General features: G+C 40.5%; 1 protein-coding gene across 2 annotated transcripts; it reads left to right on the top strand.

The window, feature by feature from the left end:
- Positions 1-637: 637 nt before the first annotated feature.
- rhbdf1a (rhomboid 5 homolog 1a (Drosophila)) lies at positions 638-27143 on the top strand. Of its 2 annotated transcripts, XM_067477574.1 has the most exons (19): positions 638-1162; positions 17537-17681; positions 17772-17911; positions 18480-18587; positions 20413-20626; positions 20772-20978; positions 21164-21286; positions 21429-21592; positions 21826-22077; positions 22192-22303; positions 22418-22492; positions 22643-22804; positions 22930-23030; positions 23148-23211; positions 23769-23863; positions 23957-24032; positions 24269-24369; positions 25451-25604; positions 25761-27143. In XM_067477574.1, exons 2-19 carry the CDS (start codon positions 17565-17567, stop codon positions 26178-26180), a joined length of 2685 nt encoding a protein of 894 aa, XP_067333675.1. In that variant the 5' UTR covers positions 638-1162; positions 17537-17564; the 3' UTR covers positions 26181-27143. The 2 variants fall into 2 exon arrangements, with proteins under 2 accessions (XP_067333675.1, XP_067333677.1); XM_067477576.1 differs by lacking the exon at positions 18480-18587 and having other exon boundaries at positions 641-1162.

Genomic DNA, 27143 nt, shown 5'->3' with positions numbered 1-27143 from the left:
ATGCAGGGACATGTAGAGTGGCTTAATATGTGCTGTTTATAAATTAGTCTGGTACTCATAATTAAACTAATGTTTTTCTTTATATCAAAGTATTATCAAATAAGAGGAAATTATAAAATGTGAAAAGGTCTATATAATCTTATTTTTACAACATGACATGTCTAACATAATTTGCAATCTGCCTATGTGTTTTAAAACATCTAAAAAACTAGGCCCATTAATATAAATATATGCGTATATATATGTGTGTATATGTAAACGTATATATACGTTTATATATATACAGTACAATGACCTTTTCACACACACACACACACACACACACACACGCACATATATGTGCGTGTGTGTGTATGTATATATGTGTGTGTGTGTGTGTGTATATATATATATATGTGTGTGTGTGTGTGTGTGTGTATATATGTATGTATGTATATAAAATTACCTTTTCACACACACACACACACACTGTATATATCCATTTTTGATTTTTAAGTAAATCGTAAACAGCAAGTTGATTTAGATTTACCCCCTGATTTCCTCCACTGGGGCAAATTTATTATGAAAGTATTTTGTAAATATCGTTTAGGGGCCATCTGGTTAGTCGTGAACATTTAAAGGCGCTCTACATAAAATCATGGTCGAGTGTTAAAGTGAATCTGATGGAGTCGTTCGTCCAAGCCAAGACTGAGGATATCGCTTAGTCACCGCCGTTAACCGGGAAGCAGCGCCTCCCTGTGTACATACCGATTGGTTGGGGCTCTTGACGGGCTCGCTTTCTCCACAGACCGTCTCCAGTCCAGGGCGGGGCTGATTCACCGCCAAACTGAACTGGTCTACAACCGGCAGAAGAAAACTTGCCCCGGGTCGCTCCATGGAGCAGTGTGGGAACGCTTTGCCCGTAGGTGCGAAGCAGAGAACTGGGCGGCAGCCGCATTTCGGCCACATCATCCTGGACTGTCTCAGCTGCTGGAGTGATCAAGAGTGACCAGATTTCATAGCACGGGACCGGGTTTGGCTTTGAACATCTGCGGGCTGGAAGAGACGCGCGTTTATTCCTGCGCCGCTGTCAAGATGATGTGACCGATCACTAATCTGCTGCCTGGGAAAAGATCTGTGAAGCCGGATTTTTCGTCCACCTTCTGAGCTGGTTGTTACAAGGGTAAGTTGCCTCGTTACGTCTCCTGTGGTCGCCCATACGGAAGGCAGCCGCCAGAGGAAGCGCTCACGCGTCGTGATCGAGGAGGACAAACGCGCTTACTGCCACCAGTCAATAGTCGAATTAAATGGCAACTCGTCGATTGTTTAACACTGGAGAATCGTTGAGGTACATGCTGGACGTACTAAATCGCGCACCATTAAGGCTACTGCCTGCTGTTCTGTTCGCGGAGCTTGTAGAGGAGTTTTCATACTGATAGGACCCTACTGAAAGTGTTCATGTCGTCTAATTGGCTTTGCCCTTAGGCCCAATCACCTTTATAAAAAGTGTAGAACACCCCACACATTCAAGTGGCGTTGAAATGGAATTAATAAGGTGTGAAATGAGCCTTGTGTCCAATATGAACCTCCGGTTATGAAGCGAAATTACTTTGACTTTTTTTTTTTTTTTTTTTTTGCTTAAACTTGGCCAAATTCAGAAGAGATGACTTTCATCAGGGCCATAACAGCTGAATGGTTTACATTTTCAGATCCAGCTATGGCCGAGGCTCATGGGGAGTAGCTCGACCCAAATGTAATTTTGGCAGAAGGAATTAATCTAAAGGTTGTGATAATGATGTAACACATGCAGGAAATCACACCATAACTTGACTCATCCTTGTTGTGCTTCCTCCTTTTCATCCTTTTCTTGGTCATCATCAGCAGCAGCATCAACATCATCTTCCTCCAAATGATTTAATTAAGAATGTTTGTGCTAGTGTCAGTGGCAAATAACAGCATGACACAATTGTTTTTTTTTATAATTTAGATGGCAATGGTACATAATTCATGAGAAAAATACGGATGAAAAGAGCAACACACAGCATGTGCTTTACATATCATCTCTCTGCATTTGACCCCTTTAAACCTGAAAGTGTTAGATCTTTGTTTTTTATTTCACAAGGCTCTAACACACTGTGACTCAAAAGTGACTCAGATCACAGTCACAAGAGGAAAAATTCTACAAAAGAGAAAGACCACCTATACTCTCGTTGACTCGTCAGAGGTTTAAAACGCTCCAGGACAGCAGCACACATATTAAGAAATTGCAATCTTGTTGACATTATAAAGGTTACACACTCCAATGTTCTACAATACCTGGGCAGACTGAAGTGAAATCATAGACGCACTGTATTAAAAACTGCTGAGTTATTTTGGCAGACAGGACACAGTAGCACATGGCCTGGTTTGCGTGCCCAGTGTTCCTGAAACCTTATCACATGGAGGAAGGGGGATCATGGTTAACGGTGATGTAATCACACTATTAAAGCAGGGCCCTGATGTGGGCTAGTATCAGTCGTGCTCATCTTCTGTATCCACTCCAACTGGACTCCCCAGAGAATATTTCCAATCTCTATGTTTATGTGGGTGCATGGGGGTACATGATACTTGGAGGGAACTGGGAAAAGCTCTGCTGGGGCAGGTGGACCAACCAGCCTGGCTTGTGTTGACTAGATGGTATGTGAGTTTTGCAGGGGGCTGCTGAGGGGGACACACTGTAGTCATGCCTGCATGACTCACGGCGCGGTATCTGTCTGTCAGTCTGGCCAAGTGCAAAGTCCTGTACAAGTGCCTCTTGGTGTTGCCTGCAAAGAGCTACAGAACTGGTTTTACACCATGGTCAAGGGTGTCGATCTTCATTCTTTGCATTTTTCAGTAGATCTATTTTCTTGCATCTCAAAGCATGCAGGAGGAGCATCACAGTGACGATTTTCATACGTGGACTTCCTTGAGAGGAATTATCAAGTTCACGTATGAGATGTTGTATCTAGAAGGACACACTGTTTGAGCTCAGAATGAGCTCCTCTTGTAGATTTGTAGTGGAGTTGATGAGATGACATAGTTTTCAAACACATTGCTGCTATAGGTTTCCTGGAAGAAGCCATCTGAAATCTGTCTTTTCTGGAACATGGGTGTAGTCTCTGAGATGGTTGGTCATTTTCTTCAGTCTCTGGATAAAGCTCTTTCTGAGTTCCGACAAAATGAGCGTCACAGGGCTGAACTGTTCCATACGTGCAGAGCACATGTTTCTCTAAATAACCCCAGGCTGTTTCACCAGCAAACACATCGGGATCACAAGTCACAGATTTGTCCACTTAATAATTCTGTTTACTGGGAAAACGTAAAATTACCTTTTATTACTGACCAGGTTGATATTTGTGTAGACTTAATGTTAATGGAGTAATACTTGTCAAGTACAACATACTCTAGTAGCTGTTTTAGTCAGACATGCTGTAGTCGCTCTATCATATTGCCTTTTATTGAATTTCAAATTGTTTGAAACTTCTGGGCTGGTCCTAATTTCACTTAATATCTTTAGAACCTTGTGGTCTTGACAAATATTTCAATACATTTCTGTGGGTTTAAACATAGCTTGTCCACCCATTCTATGGTTGTAATGTTTCTGGGTGTATGAAATCAGAGAGGTTAACATGACACTTTGTTTGCAAACACTTAATGACTTTAAGTATAGAGATGAAATACATAGTTCTCAGATTCTGTCATGTATTTTTTATGACAGTAAGTGTCTCCTTTGTGTAAAAGTTGGCTACAGTTAAGGTGGATTTTCGAATGTGGGGCATGGCAGTGGTATCTCAAGATGTCAAACACGTTAACGAACTCGTTCTTCCACATTAGAAACAATCCACATACTTTCCTGTTGAATATATTGGTTACAACTTTTCGTTCCCACAACTGTGCTTAAACAGACATTGACTTAAAAAGCATGTCAGGTATGGTTTTACAAGGTATTGATGGTAGAAGAGCCCACAGGCGATGTTTGATTTAGTCCTCGCTGGTACTCGCTCTGCTTATATTCTTTTGTCTTTCATGTGGTTACATTTTTGACTAAGCTGTCAGCAGCAGGAAAAGTGAATTTTCTCACGTGTCATCTAATGCACCATTTGTTGAAACGAGAAACCACGTTTTGTCCCTGCTGTCTGACGTGCATATATAATAAGGAATTTAAGTGGATACGTTCTTCTTTGTCAAAGGAGGCACAAACCAAACAACTGAAAATGCTTTTGTTGTGGTGCACTGATTTTATTTACGCAGGAAGCAGGCCGTTTGCTCATAAGAATAATTATGCTATGGTTGCTCCTTTATCTGCCCGGAAATACAAAACCCTGGGCACTGAAAAACTTTTGAGTGCTTCCCCAGTTGACGGCTTAGTTGTGAGCCTCGAAGCCATTGCATCCAGTTGTTCCTGTCCCATGACATCTTTGTGGTGGCATGATGCAGCAGCAGCCATGACAGTGAAGTAATCTGTGATGTAATGCTGTAATTCAGCAGCTGGGCTATTTCAGGTTTACTTCTGAGTCTCCCAGGCCTCTCGTCTGCTAGCATGCCACGCTACCCTTCTCTCAGTGCCCCTTCTTTCATGAGCCAGACAGCCATACATGAACCAGCATTCAGAAGTTACAAGAAACCTTTCTAAAGGAAAGTCAGAGATGTGGTTAGTTTGAAAATATAGGTTACAAAGAAGTTATTTGAAGTCAACATTAGACAGTAGCAGAGACGAAAACATCTAATTTGAGGTTAGTAGTTACAGAGTAGTTTTGGTATGGTAGCTTGTGTTCTCTCTGACAGGGTGTCTGAGGCTGGTTAACCTCAAGGCAAAGCTGTGGGAATGCTGTGTGCCTTTTCCCAGAAGGTCACCGCTAACAGACAAACAACAATGGCACCTTGAACTTTGCCCTTCCTAACTGTGTTTGAAGAGCTCTCACCAGACAAGGCCACAGATAACGCATTAAATATCTGTTTGTACCTGAGGCCTCAAAAGAGAAATTGTGTATATACAGTATATATATTACATAGCGTATATAATGTAATACAGGAGGCTGTGTTGCAGTTGCATAGTCTTGGATGAGTGAAATCCCCTAATAGAGGGTTTTATTACAAAGCTCACACAGGGTTACATTACAACAATACTGCAAACCTGTGCAACTTGATGGTCAACTCGTAAAAAATCAATGCACTCTCCTTGTTGGAAAATCACTTTATAGTGTACAGATGAATCTTATTACCCTTAGTAGCACTTTCTAACCACCTATCAGTGGGAGACCATTCTATATGATGAAAAGAACCACCTAGGAAGATAATGCAAGGTATTTATACCATCCTTTTAATGGTCATAGACAAATCATTTTAATCAATAAAGCAGGTTGTTGAAATGTATAAACCCACATAAATTGTTAAAAAGACTTTCGCAGACTAGTACTTTAGACAGAAGGAGACAACCACAGCAATTTCAACCTTTTTTTCTGTGTGTTTTGCTAATCCACATTGGCGACTGCAGTGTAATCCATGCACCGCGTGGCCTGAACCGCCGGACTGACAACATTCTGTAGCGTCTGTTTACTTTTTCTCAGCTCATTGTCAGGCCACAGGAACAACTCAAGGAACACCCCAACTGATACAGTATCCCAGCTATGTTACAGTGGCAATGATAGTGGAGTTTTAAATAGAATAGCCACAGCCTGGCCCACTGCGCTCCTACATCCCGCCCCTCTATCTTTGGCACAGTCAGTCGTCATACCCAGAGGCTGTGAATCCTCGTTGTGTACCAGACTGGTAAACTAAAGTTGACTGTTCCCTGAATGGAACTGCTCACACTGTTATATCTGGACTGTTTCAACAGTCCCACCAGCATCACATACCACGCACTAAACTCACTCCAGCAGCTTTCCCAGAAATGAGGGTGTGTTTTGGACTCCTCTGTGACTTGCCTTTTTTTATTTTGTTTGTTTTTTTGTTTTTTTGGAAGAGGTAGAGCTTAGTCAGTGTGAATGCTCTTTTTTAACTGAACTTGAACCAAATGTTGAAATATTAGAGGCAAGAAGTTACCAAAATGTGGTAGTTCATGCATCTTATTAAATTACAGATGTTTCATATAAACTGAGTGTATTCTTCAGTCAGACTGATTTAAGTGGGATCAAGCCAGGCACTGATGCATATTTGAGGAAATACCTGACCATGTAACTTGCAGCTTTTCTTTTCTATTGCCTCTGTTTCTCTTCACACCCATGTGCCAACTTTACCTTCCAGCTGACAGGGCTTGTAATGCCTCATGCCAAAGAAAATCATGTAAAGCTTTTCATTTCTAGTGCTCAAGTTGATCACATCCAGCTATAGTGAAGGCATCAGGCTGGAAGTCTAATATGTGGTGAAGCATATTCACACAGAACAAGGCAAAGACAAACATGAACAGTAATACAAATAACGAATAATCTAATCTTTGCAGCCGGTCAGGGTTCGTACTCCCACTCTGTCACTTTTTTTTGTTTCACTTCTCTCAACTTGTCTGAAGATGACATCCTCTGTCCTCACCCGTATTATATTTGCATATCATTTGCGGCTCCTATGTGACAGTATTGGATTGTCACGTCATTACCAGAGTAAGGAATTGTTGCTTTGCGACCCCTGAGAAAACAGACTTTTTTTTCATAGACGAGACTGTGTGTTTTGTGTTGTCTTCAGCTATATTAGGGGTGAGGAGACCTCCTCCTCGCTGGGCCTGTGACGTTCCCACAGGACCTGCCCCAGCCTTCCCAGTTTTCCTGTGCCTTTGCTGAGAGTTTTCCACAGACCACTCAGCCCAGCAGCATGGCTTCTTTCTTCTTTATTATTTACCCCTGTTATCCTCACTTTTACATCTCCCAGACCTGAACTGGCAGTCTAGATTATTAACTAATAAATACACAAGGTGATTGTGTCTTTGGGAGATACAGCAGTGGATGGAGGTCAGTGAACAGAAAACCTTGAAAATGTGGTTTGATTTGATTTTATTACTGATCTGTTCTGTAGCTGACATTTGTTCCAGTAATAAACTCTTTGTCTGATCTGAAAGTAATATATTGAATGATATGAATGCTGTGGTCTACAGAATTCTGGATCCCCCTGACAGCTGTAGACACGCAGACAAGGTTCATTTTGGATTAAAGATATTATAACTCAGAAATGCCCACATATGAAAGTGAAATTACACGTTACACATTTCACATTGTTCTGGGAATTATTGTAAAATGTATGTGATTAAAAGTAATGTAATTTGAAAAAACGCTAAAGAAACATTTCTGGATTTAGTTTTATTCAAACCAGTTATTTTGCATGTACAGAATAGCTTTTTCTTTTGTCTTTAAATACCATAGAATATGGTCATCGAATTGGCGCCGCTTTGATGAGCGATTTTCAGTTGTTGTGACACACAGGCCCAAGTATCACGTCGCATTTATCTGAGTCATAGCTTTACAATCTACGTGGTTCACATCTGCCAAAAATGACCCACATCTGAGTCCCACCTCATTGACTGAGTAACCATCAGACCCATAATAATCCTGCGTGGGTTGGAAATGTCAGAGACTTTTTCAGAAACACACATTTTTTTATAGTTAATATCATTCCTTTTCCCAAAATAGTTAATGTATCTCAGACTGGTTTAAATTTTAAATTTGAAGTGGGACAAGAGCAAATACTGTAGCTGTAGCACTTATATGTTGGGCAAACCACTTCCAAAAGTTATGCTCATCCAGATAAACTTTGTGCATGGAGTCTAATACTTTTAAATACTTCCTTAAATTCTTTTAAGATTTATGCACTTCTATGCATTTTTATTTCTCTTCGATCCACATATTTGCTGTGTAAAAGATAATACAATTAAAATATGGAAGCTTTATTAAAGTGACCTGGTTGTTATCTGTGGAAGAGAAACAGTTTCCCATGCCTCTTATCTTGAGGGGAACCTGAAGTGTAAGTAGGTTTCTGTGGCTGTTACCTCTGCAAAAATAAAATAAAATCCTCCTACTGTACCTGTAGCTGTAATCAAGTTTTTACTTTCATCCCAAACAGAGAAAATGTGTTTTGGTGCAGAAGTAGGCTGCCTGATATTCCCTGTCCATCACTTGTCTGCTACCCCAGGCTGTGCACACATTCTTCTGCACACTCATAGATGCACATGCGCATTCACCTCACGCACATGTGCATGTGTACATATATTCACAGTCTGTAAGAGGTGAAAATCTATGCAGTCAATCAATAATCTGCACTGTGCTGTTAAAGGTCTGCAAATCCTTCAAGGATACATTTTCTGAAATTACATGTTGCATCCAACAGAGGCTTTTTAGTAAATTTAGCATGTGCAAAATAAAAACCTTAATTAAAAACCTTGCTATGATGGTTGAGTCAGAAAACTATTCAGACTTATCATATCACTAATAGGTTAGAGGATGATTCATATTATAATTATTCTATTTATGTAGATACATTTCAAATATAATTATTAAAATCCTGTCCTTAGATAATTTTTTTGGTTTGGTTTGTTTTTTATACAGAAGTGTATAAACCTCCATCCCGTCCATCCATTATCTGTAACGCTTATCGCGCGGGTGCCGGAGCCTATTACAGCTGTCATTGGGTGAGAGGCAGGGTACACCCTGGGCTGCTCGCCAGTCTATCTCAGGCCCAACACACAGACACATACACAGGCAGACAACCACTGACACTAACATTCACACCTACGGGCAATTTTACCACTAATAAACCTTACATACATGTTTTTGGATTGTGGGAGAAAAGTGTACAAACCTTGCATTTATAACTATTACACATGAAGATTATCTGACAATTATAATATAGGCGTTTCTCTCCTGTTGATACAGGTTCATCTTAGACTGTGCTTAGAAAGACTTTGCAGTGATGTTGGACAGTAAGAATAAGAGCAGTTTTCCAACTTGTTTAATCCACATAGACAAATCCAACTTGTTTAATCCACTTAGACAAATTTTGATGATTTGATTGAGGAATTTATATTTAATAAATATGTTTTTCTTTGCCCTTTGAGCTAAGTGTAAAATAGTGGTATAATTGAACTGCCGAACTGAAATAGATTTGAATCTCATTGTTGCCCTTTTCCAGGTTGGCTTTAGAAAGCTCAGTGTGAGGAAAGAGTACACAACCTTTTATTTCTCTCCTCTACCTAAATACATGCTAATATGACTTGTTCCCTTTGTCTAAATACTACGGGACACACTTGTTCTCCTCTCTTCAGCAGATGTGTCAGCTTTGATGTCACTTTCTTCTGAGATCTCACTTACTGAGCAGTCTGTGCATGGCAAGAGTGGCTGACAAATGCTTTACTACGGCCACGGATGGGATGTGTATGTTTACATTTACAGTGTGGATGTGTTTCTCTGCATGTGAACAAGTGTATGTTGTTTCCGTGGTCATGTGAACCGGACACAGAGAATGCGCCTGGTCTGCTGTGTGTTTCCTGCCGTCTTTTGCATGTCTCCCCCTCCTCTGCTCAGCGCTTCCTTCCTCCCAGCTCTTCTCAGTAAAATAAGCAGTAACCTGACCTCTCTCCATGCTGGTGGTCTCTCACAGAGGATGTGGGATGACAGAGCTGATGGGCCCTCCTTTGTGAATTATTTTTAATCCTGTTGATTACTTCACAAAGATACCCCTACGTAGTTTTGATAGTAATGTGATGGTGTCTTTTGTTTATATACATTTGATAAGATCGCCAAGCATTGTTTTCATCCATTAACCAAAGACTTCATCATGACATTTCTGCTAAACCATGATGGAGCTAACCTTACTTCAGCTGGGAATTTGCTTAGCATGCCTTTTACATTGATGGAGGAATATAATCTTTATCTTGCTCTTGTTTTTGACTACGATCAGGCTGCACAATGACCCTTGTTCATCCCAGTCCACGTCAAGCTCTACAATGCAGCCTTTTGTAGACTTGATTCAGGCTGATATCATGTTGGAAACTATTTAGATGGGTATCACATGCCGTTTCTGAGATTCTCCTCTTACTCACTTAAGAAGAGAATGTCAAACCTCCTGTAAACAATAAGGGGCTTGTTTGTAGTCTAAGGACACTTTTGGTAGCACTGGGATGTGCTTGAAACATGGCTTGCTTCCTTTTGTTGTTTTAAGACAGTTTCTCTAAAAGAGTGAGAAACACACCAAAGCCTGGTCAGAAATTCTGTGAATAGAGATCTGTAGTGATTTACATTGTTATTCATTTCAGTCTGCTTTGACTACCATCGATTAATTCAAAGTAAAAAAAGTATTTATGTATCTTTAAAAAGGCTTTTAGATGTATGACATTCTGTCAACAGATGTAAAATTGCAAATTTAAAGCCTTTTGAAAAACAATTTAAAATCTAATTAGATTAATTTTATTTGTTATGTGTAGCCTAATCTAAATGTTTTTTATCTCTCTCAGCCCTGTCAACAGAATATACTGTATTTTTTAGTGTGTCTCTGTAAAGCCAGATGTGTGACAGCAGGTACAGTATATTTTCATGTGGCCTCTAGCTCTTGGTTTTACACACCTACCACAAGTTCTCTGGAGTATCAGAGTCTTGTTGAATTTCATTAACTGCCCTCAACACACAGCCCCAACAGGTCTGGAGCATTTTGTTCACATTGCTTGCACATACTCTGTGCCTCAGTGTTGAGTTGTGTAGGAGGTTTCAAGGACTGCTGCATTTTCCCACTCTGTTGTAGGCACCAAGTTTCCTTGTAGGGTACAACTGAAAATACGGTAAGTTTATGATTAGCTGCTTCAGATCCAGCACCCAGATTCTGTCCATAAAACTATGTACCGGCTGGTTTATCCGAAAGTGATGAAAACTGTTTCACTGATTTTAGAGGGGTGTTACCTGATCTGACTAAAGGGCTTACAGAATAAACACACTTTGTTATTGTAGAAAACCATATCTAGTTATTTTTGCATGTGATGTGTATATAAAAATATATAGTCGAGGGAGTTGTTTCTGTCAGCTGCTTCCTCAAGATTAGATGCACAAACCAGCTCTCGACTGAGACATGACACAGATTAACTAAGTTAGCCTCATTTTTCCACTGAAGTGGAGACTTATATTTGCTGTCTGCTGTTGTGAGTTAAAACAGGCCCATTAGCAGTACTGAGAAAAGAGTCAATTTAGCCTGTGGGCATCAGCCACTTGCACATCAACCCTAGAAAGAACAGTAGTAAATAATTCACCTGTGCTGAATAGCTAAATAATTCAAATGCTGAATTAGTTATGCATGTAATAATGTTTGACCTGTGTAGCTAGAAGAAAACTTTGTGCTAAAGCATAGCTGATATTCAGTTGGCTGCTATTTGATTTTATAAACACACTGAGATGAAAGTAATTATATATCTTGCTTTTGTGTACTGTTAACACATCTCACCTCTCCTTCACATTGATTTCCTGTGCAGGATATTACTGCCCATTGAAAGGCTGGGCGTTGTACTGATAAAATAACCAAACACAAGCAGCTGTATTCAACTGGCTGTGTATTAGACTTTGTATAGGAAAACAGGAAGAGCTGCAGGCAGGATGATGTGGAATACAGATATTAGTTGTGGTGGTGTTCATGTCTTGCACAGAGATAAATGGATGCATCCAGTTATATAAAGCTAGTTTGATGTGCAGTCTTTGAGATGTGTAGTCGCATTTAGTTTTGTCAGAAAATGTCCCACCACCCAGAGATGTCAAGTAGGTTGTTTTTTCATGGTAGTCTACAGTTTCATCCAGACATGCATTTGCAATTGAGTTCTATAAATAAACCACATGCACACAGCCCAATGTTAGAAGGCCAATTTTACTTTCATGAACTATTCATATCTCTGGCACTCAGTCCTGTCATTTCGTAAACACTGTTATGACAGGGAGGGAGCCTGGCAATAGACTGAAAAAAATCTGTCACCCCAAAGTCTCCATTATAAAATCCCCCTAAATGCTGACAGCCAGAGCTAAGGACCTGTGGACCACCATGGTGAAAAGTAGTAGCTGCTCCACCCTTCTTGGCTGGGACTGTCATCTGTGCCTACCTTCAACCACCCACCTTGCAGCCCTGCCTGCCTGCCGTCCCTGGTCCTCAACTAGCTGTGACACTTGAGCTCAGGGTCAGCTGCAGCAGATATTTCTGCTGTCTCCCTCTGTGTGGGTTTTTTAAGTTTGTAAGTGCTGGTTTGGTATGACAAGCTGTCATATGTCACTAGTGTCAACTCAGATGACTGCAACTTTACAGTTGCTCACTTGCACGTCACTTTCTATATGTGTGTATGTATGTTTACTTATTTCTCATGTAAGATGGACAGATACGAAGTAGCTCACAGATGTTAAGTCTGGCCTGTGGTCTGAACTCAGTCACCAGGGCAGCCAGAAAAGAAGAGACACCTGCTGACAAATACGGTTATTTGTCCCTTGGTTATATCATACATAACTGAGTCCAAAACAACTTCCACAACCAGTGAAGTCATTTGGTATTAGCATCTGCACTGCAGAATAACATTTATTTTTAGTGCCAGTTTCTGTTCTCTCTTTCTGTTCTAAGCAAATGAAGTATCTCACGCTTTGTATTTTTGTCAGCTTTTTAATTGATCCCAGCCGGAAGCATGATGTGCTATATAAAGATCAAAAGCATCTCTCTGCTGTTAATGCGCAGATGGGCCTCAGATGCCTGTAGGAACTACAGAAGATGCATGCCTGCAGTATTATTAAGTGCAACAGATTTATATTTAGATCATGTGCCAGCATAAATTGCTAGATCTGTTGCTTCTGCGTAGTGTTTCCAACATGCCTCCACCCATTCACTAGAATGACTATGTGGTCATGAGTTTTTGCTCATCATTGCAAAATCCCATTTAGGGGAACTGCAGCTACTGTATATTGAGGTTGATTTCACAATGGCAAAACAGCAAAATTAAGTCTGTCTGACCTAGTTTTCCAGCATTTCATTTGGAAAGTTTTAGATTTTTTTTGTATTTCTTTTTAGATTCAAAAGAGCCTTTATCAAGAATATTACTGCTTATAACAGTGAGAGAACAACTTAGAGAGCAACTCTCAGAATAGCGCAGTTTCCTTCCATTGTTCCCGCCGTTCTCTCCAAACCTCACCTCCAATATGGAGCAAGACTTAAGAAACAATGGGTAGTAGAAGCACATGTACTAAATAAGTAAGCATTAGAGTATGGGGAAGACCAAATGGGACCTGGACATGCCCAAAGATTTCCAGTAGAAAAATGACAGAGCAAATGTTTCCTGTTATCTGTTGATCTATTGGGAAACTCCTCAGTTTCCTGCTTGCTAATACTTGGAAAAGCAGCAAGACGCGGGAAGAGAAGGAGGAACGAAGGCCTTATACCGGGAAGTGCTGCAGCCTTTAAGAATATTGTATCTGGACTTCTCACCACCCAGATTAATGAGGTTATCCATCATAGCGCCTGGACATCTGTGCTAGGCGACAGTTGTTCATCTCTACTGCCTACCCTACCTCTATACTCCCTGCTAGGGGCAAGCAGAGCCCTACCTGGCCAGCCACCTGTGGCCCTGTCAGCCTGAGTGACACTGCTCTGTCAGCCACCATCAGTGTGGCTGCAACTAGCCTGCCTCCTGTAGAGTAGTGCATAGCAGTAGGGTACACACAGTGCCCGGAAGCCAGCCAGCTCCTGTCCAGAATGGTTAGCTTCATCTGGTTTCCTGCCCTGCCATTTCAGCTTGGTTCAGTTTCAACTAGAGAACTTAAGGAATGTTGGTTTTGGCTTGAACTGTAATTAGAAATAATCGTGTATATGGAATGTTGTTCAATAATTCCGTAAGGTGAAAAATTAATACATTGTGACGTGATATAAAAAAGGCTATGACCACATTACTATAATATTATTCACGAATGAGAAACAGCTCCTCCTGAAAGCCTCTGTGTATATTTAAAGCACGAAAATGTACGCAACGAACAAGCACAAAATAAAACAGTGGCACAGCCCTCATAGCCAGTTACAGTAGCTTTTCACTCAGCCTCACCTGTGACAGCTGGGGCTCTGTTCTCATAAACCAGTGGCTTTTTTTATTCATTAGAGACCATTTATCAAGTGATTCTAGTAAATGATGTAATGAAAAACTTAATTCTTTTGAGTTTGTATGCAGAGCATAACACAATAAATTGTAGCTTCCCAGACACACAAAGAGAGTGCTGGTTACGTAGGCCTGTCAATCTCAATGATTATGGCTGGTTGGATGCTCCTGCACCTGGTGTGACATTAGATTTTCCTCTGCGTTTTGTCCGCCTGTGGAAGAAAGTAGTGGTCTGGAGAGGCAATGTCTCTGCAAGAATTTAAAACAATCCATGCGGGGTTGTCGTGGGTCTCGTGATTGAGTAGGAAGTGTTAGTTTCTCACAAGGAGAAATTGACAGCAGGAAGCCAGTCTTGCGAGGCACAGTGCAAAGTTACGGGTGTGGGTGTTTTCCCTCTTTAGAAGTGAATCTTAAACTCTAAACAAATGTTTTTAAGAAACTAGATCATATCACAGTGGTCTGAAGATTGTGAGCCTCAAATCAGTGCTGGGAATGTAAACAATGTGGCAAACTATTAAATGTATCAAATTGATGCCAGATGGCATCTCAACCAGCACTAAAGCACCATGAGTGTGAGGTAAAATATGGTTCATTAGCTAAGCAGTTAGTCAAGTTAAATAGTTTGAATAGCATAGCCTTGCAATAAGCCATTACTTCAAGATGACATTTCTTTTGCTTTTGAACTCGACCATGAAGAGATAACATGCTCTGTCAAGGTAAGGCTAATCCTCCAGCCTGGATAATTGCCAAACACAGAATTCAATCAACTGTCCTTCCCCCCAAGGGTATCTGCTTCTCAAGGACCAGCCTGAAGTCCTATATTTCCCGTGCAGTGATTTGTAATTGTCACTCAAAGGAGAGATGACTGACATTTTGAGTGCCCCCTCATGGTGAGAAATGAGTCAGTGTCTGTTGCGGCCAATGCTTGAGCATGAGCAGTGGATATGCCAAGTGTTCCAGCTAAGCTTCTCCTGAGACACGAGTCACAGGCCCATGCCAATTCAGCTGCCATGTTGACTCTGGCAGATGAAGAGAGAGAGAAATAGGACAGACTTCCAAAGCTTGGCTGTCTGTAGAACATTGGAGGTTTACGTTGGGCTGTGACCAAATGTTTTTACAACCTAATAATTATCAAGCTAATGGAAAACCATAACAATAGCCATATTGGTGCTGCTGCAGGAAATTTGTTAGGATCTTCAGCAAGACTCCATATCAGCAAGACTCCATTATGTGTTGAAGTGTTTTTGACATGATTAGGAATTTTTCCTTCTTTGACTGAAGCTTATATAGTAATGCTTGGTCTCTAATTGTTTCTGATATTTCAGCTTCCGTCTCCCTTTATTTACGTAGATTGGAATATTTTTTAGCTCGCTCTGTGTGGGTTTAATCTGATAAGCAAGAAGACAGCAGGCAACTATGAGGCAGTATTTGCCTTGAAATGGCAGTCACTCACAGAGAGACCACATACAAGAATGAAATGTGTGGGAGACAGTAGACAGGAAAAAAGCCAAAAGTGGAAAGCTGGAGAAGCTCAGGATCGGGAACAATGGGACATGTGTAGTTTGCTTCCACCCATCGCTCCTACATTTTCTTTAGACAGAGCAGCATCGACTTAACATTTAGGGCAAACAGAGTTAACAGGAGGAGCTTAAGCAATCAAACAATATTTAGTATAGAGGAAAATTATGTTCGTCTACTCTGTCTACTTTCACTTCAGTCCCAGTCTGTTTCTATCTGCAACCCTGAAGCGGATGCTCCCTCCCTTCCGAGATCTGCTCTATATTAGGAGCCCTGCTGTTCGAACTAATGCCGAAAGTAATTAACTGTTGGGTGTTTTAGCCTGAGGCAAGATAGAGAGCTGTTGTTGCAACAACGAGTCGTGCACATGCGAGATACTGGTGTCATATTAGCATTTCCCTAAACCAGTAGCCAGTCCATGAGAGAGAAAGTCTGTGCTGATTCTTAAGTGGAATTACAGGCAAATGACTGCTGCTGTATTTTAAAATAAACAATAATGAGTTAAAGTGGGGCAGAGTGAGTAGTTTTCAAAAAGTCACTTTACATTCTGTTCCTTGTTCACTCATCTCCCTCAGTATTTTTCACATCTGCTTTTCTAATCTGTTATCACAATCCACAATGTAACCAGGGTCAAACAGCTAATAGATGCACAAAGTCAAAAGCTGATAGTGAATGCGAGATGTATTGTACTGTACTATAAATAATCCATCTAGTTTTTAAATTGTTGTTATGCATTTATTGAATTTATTGTGGCATGAATGTAAATATATGATGTTGTAACTGTACAAGTACTGCAACGTCTATGAACTTGTGAATTGAGAAATCTCTCAGCAGGAACTAGACTATGTTTAAATAATAACACATGGTTCATGACCTCTGCTGCCCTCAGCCTGAGGTTTTCCTACTGTCTTTGCTGCTTTGCACTTACAGACATTCATAAGCCTGTTGTGTGATAAAGGGCAAAGTGAAGCAGATGTGTTCACTAGAAGCCATGAATGATTTTTTAAAGTGCTGGAGTTGTAGCAACAGATATGACAATGTGACCGGGTGTGAGTGCTCAAAGTTCAAAGCTCATAAGGTAACTAGCGTTTCTGGGGCAGTGTAATGCAATGTAATGCTTGTAATGCCTTACAAAAGGGATGTTTCATATTTATTTGGTTTGGTAACAGTTCCAAAGCTGAGGAAACGCCCTCTTTTGCAAGTTTACACATTTACACTTTACATGCCTCTGGTCTGCAGAGGGGACAAAAGCTTTATTACCAATGGATGGATCATCATAATACTACTTACTTAAGTAGTAACACTAGTTAAAGTGGTACTATGTACAGTAATGATGTAACTTAAAGCTAAATGATGGTTATGTGAAAAAGACAGGAAATTAACCACCAGGCCTCACAGAACTGAGGTTAGATGGCTGCACAGTAAAATAAAAGGCTGTTGACAACAAGGCTTTTACTACAGACAGACTGTCTAACGCTGAAGTTTACTGTGTACCTCCTGTGGTTCAGAGACCTCGTCATGGGAATGCACACACAATCATTACGCTCTGATTGATGTCTCCTGTAAGCAGAGCAACTTTTAACCACAAAGAGGGATTAGGCTTGATTGTAGCTGTACTATTAAAGGATTATTTTTAAGACTGCAAACTTCCTCAGTCTGCAGTACAAATGTTTATTACTTTTTTAATGGCTCTGTGAACTGTTTTGAGGAATGGGGTCTGTTTACTATCTAAAAAATAGAACTTGTGTGTGAACACCCATGTTTGAATCATATAGGAGGCCCTAGCACCCTCTTGTGAAACAATGTCACAGCACAGATCATTCAAAGCCCCCAGGTTTATAACTGCAAACAATACCCTTCAAATTTTTATTTTTGAGACTACGTAAGATACATGCAATTAATTGACAATAATTATTGAATTATTATTAATGACCTGTTTTCTTGGTGTAGCTGGCAGGTCTGGGGTGGGACAGAGAACATGGCTGAACCACGGCGGGAGAGCACCAGCAGCCTGCAGAGGAAGAAACCTCCCTGGCTCAGACTGGACATTCCCACGGCTCAGATGTCACTAGACGAGCCTCCCACTTTTGTTCAGGTGCTCTTTCTCATTGAATCGTCTTGTGATCTTTGTTATCTTGCCATGACTTGTGTCCTGACTTTGCCAGTGGTTATGTTTCCTGTGTAGCCAGTGAAGAGGCAGGGATTCCTACGCAGCATCAGCATGCCAGTGGACAACTCTCACCTCCAGTCCCCACCACGAGACCTCTTTGACACCCGGCGGCCTGTCTTGCAACGCCAGTCATCCATCACACAGACGATAAAGAGGTAATGACAGCTACCAGTATTCTGGACTGATATAAAACTGTATGCTAACAGCTTGATATATGTGAAAAATAACAAGGATTCATTTAATGCTCAAGATTATAATATGAAGAACTACTCTTTTTTTTTTTTCTGTTTTTTTTCTGTAGAATGCAAATTGTGTTGTTACTTATATCTAGTTGGCTACATTGTGCTTACAGTTTTGCAGATTATGAATTGAATTTTATGCTATAATACTCTATATAATATCGGAGGATATCGGCAGCCCTATGTGTCCCATACTAAATAATGTAAAAAAGGTTTTTTCTACATATCTACATTGTTTCTCCTTTCATTACTTCTCAAATTGCATGAGTGTTTCTGATTAACAGCCTCAGTGCCATCTGCCTGTCGGCTAATAGCTTTCCTGATGTTGCAAATCTAACAGTCTTCTTCGCACTTTCTGCATGGTGGCTACATTACTGTCCAGCTGCACTTTTCCTTATCACTGTCTGTTATTGTCTTTTCTCTTTTTTCCTTCTTCCAACTATCTCTTCTCTCCACCTTCCGGCCCTGCTCTGCCTGGTCACAGCAGCAGAAGGGTGCACTTTGAACGGATTAACACGGTGCCCATAAAGGGCCAGCGGGCTGCTCGCCGCAGCACCAGGAAGCACCACTCACTCTCCAGAACCCTGCTCAGGTATGGCAGGAGGTCCTCAACAAGATTGCAGGTTTTAGAATTAGCATGCAAGGTCAGATGGAGAACTGTTTTAAACCGGCGGGGCACATGCACAAAATATGGTGGCACATTTGTAAAATAATTTAAAATGTTCTAAACTCAAATTTAAAGTCTTTTATTATAAAATAAATTATATATCAATATGAATCATCATAAACATGTTTAAGTGTTTGTTCAGTGTAAGAAATGTCAAATAAATAGCTAATTTATTTTACATATAATATTTTTAACTCCATAAAAAATAAACAAAAATTAATAAACAGTTGTGGGAAGGCAGAACAGAAACTATCCCTTGCAGAGATCCTCTGCCTGGTTGCAACTGGTAATGAATTCAAATGGGACAAAATATCTGAAGAAATCCTGAATGTACATAATAATTAATTCATTTTTTAAAAATTCATTTATTCTATATTGACCAGAATTTATTTCAGTCTCAGATTTGGTCAGTTCTCCTTGGGCTGGACATTCTACAAAAAGTACACAAATGAGATTTTGAGGGTGTCCACCCCACTCTAATCCCACCCCTGTCAGGATGATGCTCTGCCATGTTCCCACTTGTTTACTTTGGCGAAATAATTGAGTATGTGTAGCGCATAGTGTTAATTTTGCAGTTGTATTTATCAAAATACTTTGCAAATGTTGCATAAAAGTGTTTATTGTTTTTTCCTCTGAACAAAAATGTGTCATCATGTTATTGTTTCTCAGGCACCGGCTGTTTCATTTGTGAGTCATGTCATTGCCACAAAGCAGTCATTTTCTTATTGCAAATTTGTTTTTGTTTCTGAGCTACAATAATGGCCCAGCCTGCCAGATGGTCACACATTTCATTGCACATCTCTCAAATAGCATCCAGCACAAGAAAGCGTTTCTTATAAGAACTGCTAGTGAGCTAGCATTTTAAATAAGATGCAGTTTTCTTGCTTAATAAAACAAAGGTTAGAGCATCAAATGTTGAAATAGTCAGACATGTATGATAAAAAGTTGTGTTTAAGCATGTCACTGACACATATTTTGAAAAGCACCAAAACTATTCTCTAAGAAAGAGACTGAGCCATGTTTGAAACTGATTTTAACTTCACTGAAGATTCACTCTCCAGTTGTTAATTAGTGAAGAAACAGCTAGCCTGCCTCAATTTCCCTTTGAAGAATGTTTACACTTCCGTTTCCTGCCCTCGGGGTGCAGTAACATTGTTTGCTCTGGTACTTATTAAGTTTTGGCTTCATCGCTGTGACTGTGAATGTGTATTCATTAAGGGTTGGTGGAAAAAAAGTTGACGTAGGGAGTGGACACAAATAAAGTCTTAGAAAAAAAAAAAGAAAAATCCGTCTCTGTGCCAGTGGGGTTTGTTGCATGTGTCAGTTACAGTTAGGAAAATCTGAATATTTCGAATTTTATTTGCTGTATCAGAACTTCAGCAATTAGTTTGCCCTGTTTTTCTAGGAGAGTGTGTGACTCAGCGCTAATTCAGTGTGTGAGTGTGTGTCTGCCTGACTACTTGTCTTTCCTGGTATGTCTGGACATAAATATGCCCAGACTTGTTCCCTCTACTGTCTCTATTACTTGCACTATCTAGGGCACTTTTTTTTTTTTTTTTTACATCTCAAGAAATTAGGTTTTATCAGTTCCACACAATTGCTGGTCTAGTCCTCCATAAACAGATCGACTAAGAGGGTCATTAATTAGTGCATGTGTATCTCTTTTCCAAGCATCACTATGCCAGATTGGATGTCATTTCTGTGCGAGTTTTGTGGGCCACATCTGAAAGTTTGCTGTTTGTGTTTTTAGGGGAACAGCAGACTGGTTTGGGGTCAGTAAGGACGGTGATGCCACACAGAAATGGCAGAGGAAAAGCCTGCGCCACTGCAGCTTGCGCTATGGAAAGCTGAAACCACAGGTGATCCGAGAGATGGATCTGCCCAGCCAGGACAACATCTCCTTAACCAGCACTGAGACCCCGCCTCCTCTCTATGTCCCAACCTCACAGCATGGCATGCAAAAGGTGACAAAATATGTTATGGGTTTACTTTGTTGTATGTTGGTACATGTTGTGTAAATGTAGGACAAGCAATAATATGGGGCTCTCTTCATAACTCATATTCTTTGTCTATTTCTAATTACCACTTGTTGGACCCATTGATCTCCAGATTGTGGACCCATTAGCTCGAGGACGAGCCTTCCGTATGGTGGAGGAGGTTGATGGCTACAGTGTGCCTCAGACCCCCATCACACCTGGAGCTGCCTCGCTTTGCTCCTTCACCAGCTCCCGCTCAGGTCTCAACCGACTGCCTCGCCGCCGGAAAAGGGAATCTGTGGCAAAGATGAGCTTTAGGGCCGCAGCAGCACTGGTTAAAGTAAGTGAGAGGGACAACAGCCACTGAACTGCTTTCAGACATAGCATATGCAATGGTAAACAGACAAAAAGCTAACACCTATGCACACATTATGTTACTTTATAACCTGCTGCGATTACAAAATTACAGCTATAAATGTACGTACTGTATGTTCCTATGTGTTTGTGTGTATGTGTGGTTCTCAGGGGCGTTCGATACGAGAGAGCACTCTAAGGCGGGCCCAAAGACGAAGCTTTACCCCTGCCAGCTTCATGGAGGAAGATGTAGTTGACTTTCCTGATGAATTGGACACATCTTTCTTTGCAAGAGTAAGGCAGGAAAAACAGCAATGATATATTAATGGCATATAAATATAATTTGTTATAACTGATTAATAATTGTAAAAAAAAAAAAACAACAGATTCCTTTGCAACCCTATTTACGATCCACTTTGTGCTATGTTCTTTCTAGGATATTCTGATGCATGAGGAGTTGTCTACATATGCAGATGAAGTGTTTGAGTCACCTTCTGAGGCCGCCATGAAAGAGGCAGAGCCTAGCAGCAAAAAGGATGAGATGGAGCTGACAGGCAGTGCCCTAGATAAAACAGAACTTGAGAGAAGTCACCTCATGCTGTGAGTAACTGTTCAACCTTTTTAGTGTTAATTGTTGCAGTCATTCCACCCATGCCGACACAAACACCGATCATGATATTGTAAACTGTTGTTTGTTCTAAAGAAGATGTAGATAATACATTGCATGTTGAGGACAAAAGTTACAGAATATTATCTTACTTCTCAATTGTTGGGCTAATTACCCATTTGTAATTTGTGTCATTCCTTTGCCTTTGCTCTGTAACCTCTTCCAGACCTCTGGAGCGAGGGTGGCGTAAAGCCAAAGAAGGAACTCCAGGTCCACCAAAGGTGCCCTTGCGGCAGGAGGTGGTGAGTGTTAATGGACAGCGTCGTGGGCAGCGGATCGCTGTACCTGTCAAGAAGCTGTTTGCTCGAGAAAAGAGGCCTTATGGGTTGGGCATGGTAGGGAAGCTCACAAACCGCACCTACCGCAAGCGCATTGACAGCTACGTCAAGAGGCAAATAGAGGACATGGATGACCATAGGTAGTGCAATACTCTACAGATCTGACTAATGAGCACTTTCTCTCTACTCCCCTCAATGGATGGCACTGATGGATGATGTTTTTTTAATGCAGTACAAACTTTTTGTTTCCATAGGCCATTTTTTACTTACTGGATCACCGTTGTCCATTTGCTCATCACTATCTTGGCTGTATGCATCTACGGCATTGCACCAGTAGGCTTTTCACAGCATGAGACAGTTGATTCCGTGAGTTCTGGATCAGTCACTGATGACGATCTTTGATAATGCTCTTTTACCATATCTTCATCTCATTACCACTCTCCCAGCTTAAGTGCATTCTCTGCATGTCTTCTGATTTAGGTTTTAAGAAACAAAGGTGTGTATGAAAATGTCAAGTTTGTACAGCAGGAGAACTTCTGGATCGGGCCAAGCTCTGTAAGCACTTCTCTTTGTGTGTGTGTGTGTGTGTGTGTGTGTGTGTGTGTGTGCGTGTGCGTGTGCGTGTGTGTGTGTTGAAATTGAAACAAAGGGCACATATAAAGTTTTAAAATAAATACTGCACTAGTTTTACATTTGCATTCTTAGGAAGCTTTGATCCACTTGGGGGCCAAATTTTCTCCGTGCATGCGTCAGGACAAGCAAGTTCATGAACTTATCAGGGAAAAGAGAGCTATCGAGAGCAAGTCTGCCTGCTGCGTGCGAAACGATCGCTCTGGCTGTGTCCAAACCTCAGAGGAGGAATGCTCGGTCTGTAAACAAACACAATTCTATATTAAGTGTTTCTTGGTCTTTGCAATCTATACAGGTCAACGCTATAGTTCGCAGTTCTAATCCATCTTCTTTGTGTTTTGTTTTGTTATTTTTTTTCTCAGAGTACTTTAGCTGTGTGGGTAAAGTGGCCGGACCATTCTAGCACCCCCCAGTTGAATGGTAAAAACAGAAAGTATGGCTCGGTGTGCCATCAGGATCCCAGGTGGGACACAAAAATAGCTGTTACAATTATAGCTTACAGCATACAATAACTCAATAAAATTAATTGATAATAATAAAATTAAATTGTTGATAATGAGCATATTGTTTCTCATTGCAGAATATGTCTAGAGCCAGCATCAGTGTCACCCCATGAATGGCCTGATGATATCACCAAGTGGCCAGTGAGTACAATAAAGAATTGGTCTGGTATTAGAAAGTGAGATCACAGGTGATCGCTCTCATATGGCCTGAGTTCTAGTAGCCTTAGCTGCTTATAAATAATGCTAATTTGACTGCACTGAAACTAATGTAGAACCACTGCTGCTGTCAGGGTCTGCCCTTCCTGACAAATATGCAAATCGATTGCATGCACAAACAAGAAATACATGTTAAGAAGTACTAATGGCTCATCTTGCTGTTCTTGCAAAATGCAGTCTAAGTTTAAACGTGTGTTTGTTGTATTGTGGAGTTTTCCTCCTAGTCCCCTCCCAGTCGTTTTGAATTTTGAATAAACCCTGGAATAGATTATGAAACAACTAACATTTATCAAAGCACCAAAGTCTGTTTTTACCTTGAAATGTAATATGTTGGACACTATTAAATCAGCAGTGTGTTCAGATGTTTTAAATTGTGCTCATTTTTTTGGTGAAAATGTTCAGGTGAGCCTTCTGATAAGTTGAAAGTCCTTTTTAGATCACACACGAAGAGATGAATGTTGCTCCTCTGCTCTGGGTTTTAGATTTGTACGAGGTACAACACAGGGAACCACACCAACCTGCCTCATATAGACTGTACCATCACTGGGCGGCCCTGTTGCATCGGAACCAAAGGGAGGTGAGAAGAGAATTTACAAAAAAACATTTACTAGTTTGAAACTAAATGGATAATTAGTCACAAGATTATTAATTCCTGCTTGTGTTCTTCAAGGTGTGAAATCACATCCCGCGAATATTGCGACTTCATGAATGGCTACTTTCATGAGGAGGCAACTCTCTGCTCACAAGTAAGAAACTCTCATTATCGTACACAAATGAAACATTTTAAAATCTCGTGAGAATGTAGCAGTTTAGCTGTTGCTATTTTTAATCTTTCTCTGTGTACTTCCTTAATATCAAAACACTAAGCACTTATTTGTGGGAAGTGTGTAAAAGTTTGTCTTCATTTGTACGCTTTTTGCATGTTAGATTGAAACTATATGTTTTTTATTGCTAATAATAAGCTTTTTGTGTCCCACTTCAGGTGCACTGCATGGATGATGTATGTGGATTGTTGCATTTCCTCAACCCAGAGATCCCAGATCAGTTTTATAGGCTGTGGCTCTCACTTTTCCTTCACGCTGGGTGAGTCAGAAGCTGTCAGGATGTTGAAATGCAGTTTTGTGTAATTAGATATTGTCTTATCAATGATTACGCTAATTTTTTTCTTTCTTTTTCTTTTCTTTGAATTTCTGTCTTTTGAATAAATATGTGTTGATGGCATTTACAAATTATTTCATTCTGTTTTTGTTTCCATTTAACACTTGTGCCAACTTTTGTTGAATTGGGGTTGTCCTAAAAAGTTAGGTTTAAAAGAAATAACAGTGTGAAGGATTTTGTTAGTTAAACCACTAGTTTGGCAAACCAGCGGTTTAATTAAAAATACCAGGTCAGCCTAGAAAACTTTAAAACATTGAAAGTCTTCTTTTTCTTAGGTTAGTTCAGTGTCTTTAACAACTGTGTGGGCACCCAGCCATAAAGATTACAATCAGTCATAATTATCCAGACGGTTGTGGCACATAATTGAATCCAGATGTCAGTAGCTCATGATGTACTTAGATGACAACAAACTTAATACACTTATAGTATAACTAGACATTCTGTAAATGTTAAAGAACAAACAAAGTAACAACAAGATGGCATACAGCAGATTTACTGAGGGTAAATATGTAAATGTCTAATTAATGGTGGCTAATTGTATTTAGAATAAATTGACTGTGGGACAAGTTTTAGATAACGTTGGGTAGTTCAAAGAAGGTTATATGTCCGGCAGTACAAATAATACAACCAATATTGTACGGAAAGGAGATTTTGCATGTAAATCATCATCAGGTGGAGCAGCACATTTGCTCCAGCTAAAGGTCCATATGTTGAGTTTAGACCTGTCAGTCAGTCAGTACATAAAGCTGACCCTAGTCTTAAGTGGAGAAGTGCTTCATCCCCATGCTGTTATCTGTCTCCTGGGTAATTAAACAAAGTGCCCTCGCTGCACAAACTCATTACGCTTCAATGAGATAGCGGCCGTTTTTGTCGATGGACAAAGTCAACCATGGTCAGTTATTGATGGCTTTACACAGAGGGGATTATCTTACCGACACATGTGGCTTTTCACCCGCATAAACGTTACATCGCACATGAACACTTTGTTCTTTGTCTGTCCTCCCAGGATTCTTCATTGCTTGGTCTCGGTGGCTTTCCAGATGACCATCTTGAGAGACCTAGAGAAGCTGGCAGGCTGGCTGCGCATCTCCATCATTTACATCCTCAGTGGGATCACTGGCAACTTAGCATCAGCCATATTCCTGCCCTATAGAGCAGAGGTGATCATCTGTTGCATGCACACACTTCAAAATCAACTGTGAATTTATGAGTTAGAGGTTTCTCTATAGGAAATCTCCCACTATATTAAAAAAAATATGATGCACAGCACTTTAAAAAATGCATGTTTTGTGATGCTGTCTCTGTCTCTGTCTCAGGTTGGCCCAGCTGGCTCTCAGTTTGGGATACTGGCCTGTCTGTTTGTGGAGTTGTTTCAGAGCTGGCAGATCCTGGCCCAGCCCTGGAGGGCCTTCACCAAGCTGCTGTGTGTGGTGCTCTTCCTTTTTGCCTTTGGGTTGTTGCCCTGGATCGACAATTTTGCCCACATTTGTGGCTTCATCTCTGGCTTCTTCCTGTCCTTCGCCTTCCTACCCTACATCAGCTTTGGCCGCACGGACCTCTACCGCAAACGCTGTCAGATCATGGTCTTCCTGCTGGTGTTTGTCGGGCTCTTTTCAGGCCTCGTGGTGCTCTTCTATGTCTACCCAATCAAGTGTGAATGGTGCGAGTTGCTCACCTGCATCCCTTTCACGGACAAATTCTGCGAGAAGTACGACCTCAACGCTCACCTTCACTGAAGTGTGGACAAGCGTGAGCACAGGAGGAAGGCCTCAGATCAAAACATGTGTACTGACAGGTGATAGCAGCCAGTGTTTCTCCACTGATTCCCCAGTATGACCGGGAGACTGTCACCCCCTCTCTGTGAACTATGATAATATGCTTGTGTTTTTTTTCTACTTTGTCAGTTACTTATGCCACTCATCATAAGGACTTTCTTTAGTCATCTATCTGTTAACCAAGTATCATTGTCACCACTTCACTGTCAAGTTGATCAAAGGTATGGCACTTCTGAACCTCATTAAAACCCTGAGCTGCCCTTTACATGTCAGGCAGAAATTAAAGAAGCCAACACAGGTACACAGAGAAGGAGCCTTGTTTTTTTTTACTTTCACACTCCAGACATAGGTTTTATTCTAATTCAGGCAACCTTATACAGAAGCAGGGACAAAACAAATCAAATATCGATACCTTTGGTGCCTTGTTGATAAATGTACCAACTACTGCCATATTTTTGTTACAGTATGCTGAGCACTCGAATGTTTTCTTTTATTAGTTTATTGCTTCTCAAGAAGTGATGGTTGTTTTAATCATGGTAGTGTTTTAGCTACCTTTACTCACGTGTTACTGAAGACAACAGTAAAAACAACTCTACAAATTAAAATGGTCTGTGCTTGTCTCTCAATTACCATAAATTGCCTTTGATTGTAAAAGTATATTGAAATTGAGCAACATATAGAAACAGCTAATTTCATTTGTAAACCCAACCATCCTAAATTTGTGGCTGCATGATGAGTATGTACTTCCTCAAATGACACTATGAATTCCTCACACCTTTTATTTAAATATTTTACAAAAATACACATCACTTCTCCAGATGGTCAAAATGATATAATTGCTTTCATTTCATAAAAAAAATGTGAATTGTCAGTGATTTGACAAAAAACATAAATAAATGGAATACGGCATTAAGCTCACAAAAA

Source organism: Channa argus, chromosome 15, assembly GCF_033026475.1.
Source record: "Channa argus isolate prfri chromosome 15, Channa argus male v1.0, whole genome shotgun sequence".
Taxonomy (NCBI): domain Eukaryota; kingdom Metazoa; phylum Chordata; class Actinopteri; order Anabantiformes; family Channidae; genus Channa; species Channa argus.
The sequence above is the reverse complement of the archived record's forward strand: the minus strand, read 5'-3'. Positions and strand labels throughout refer to the sequence as shown.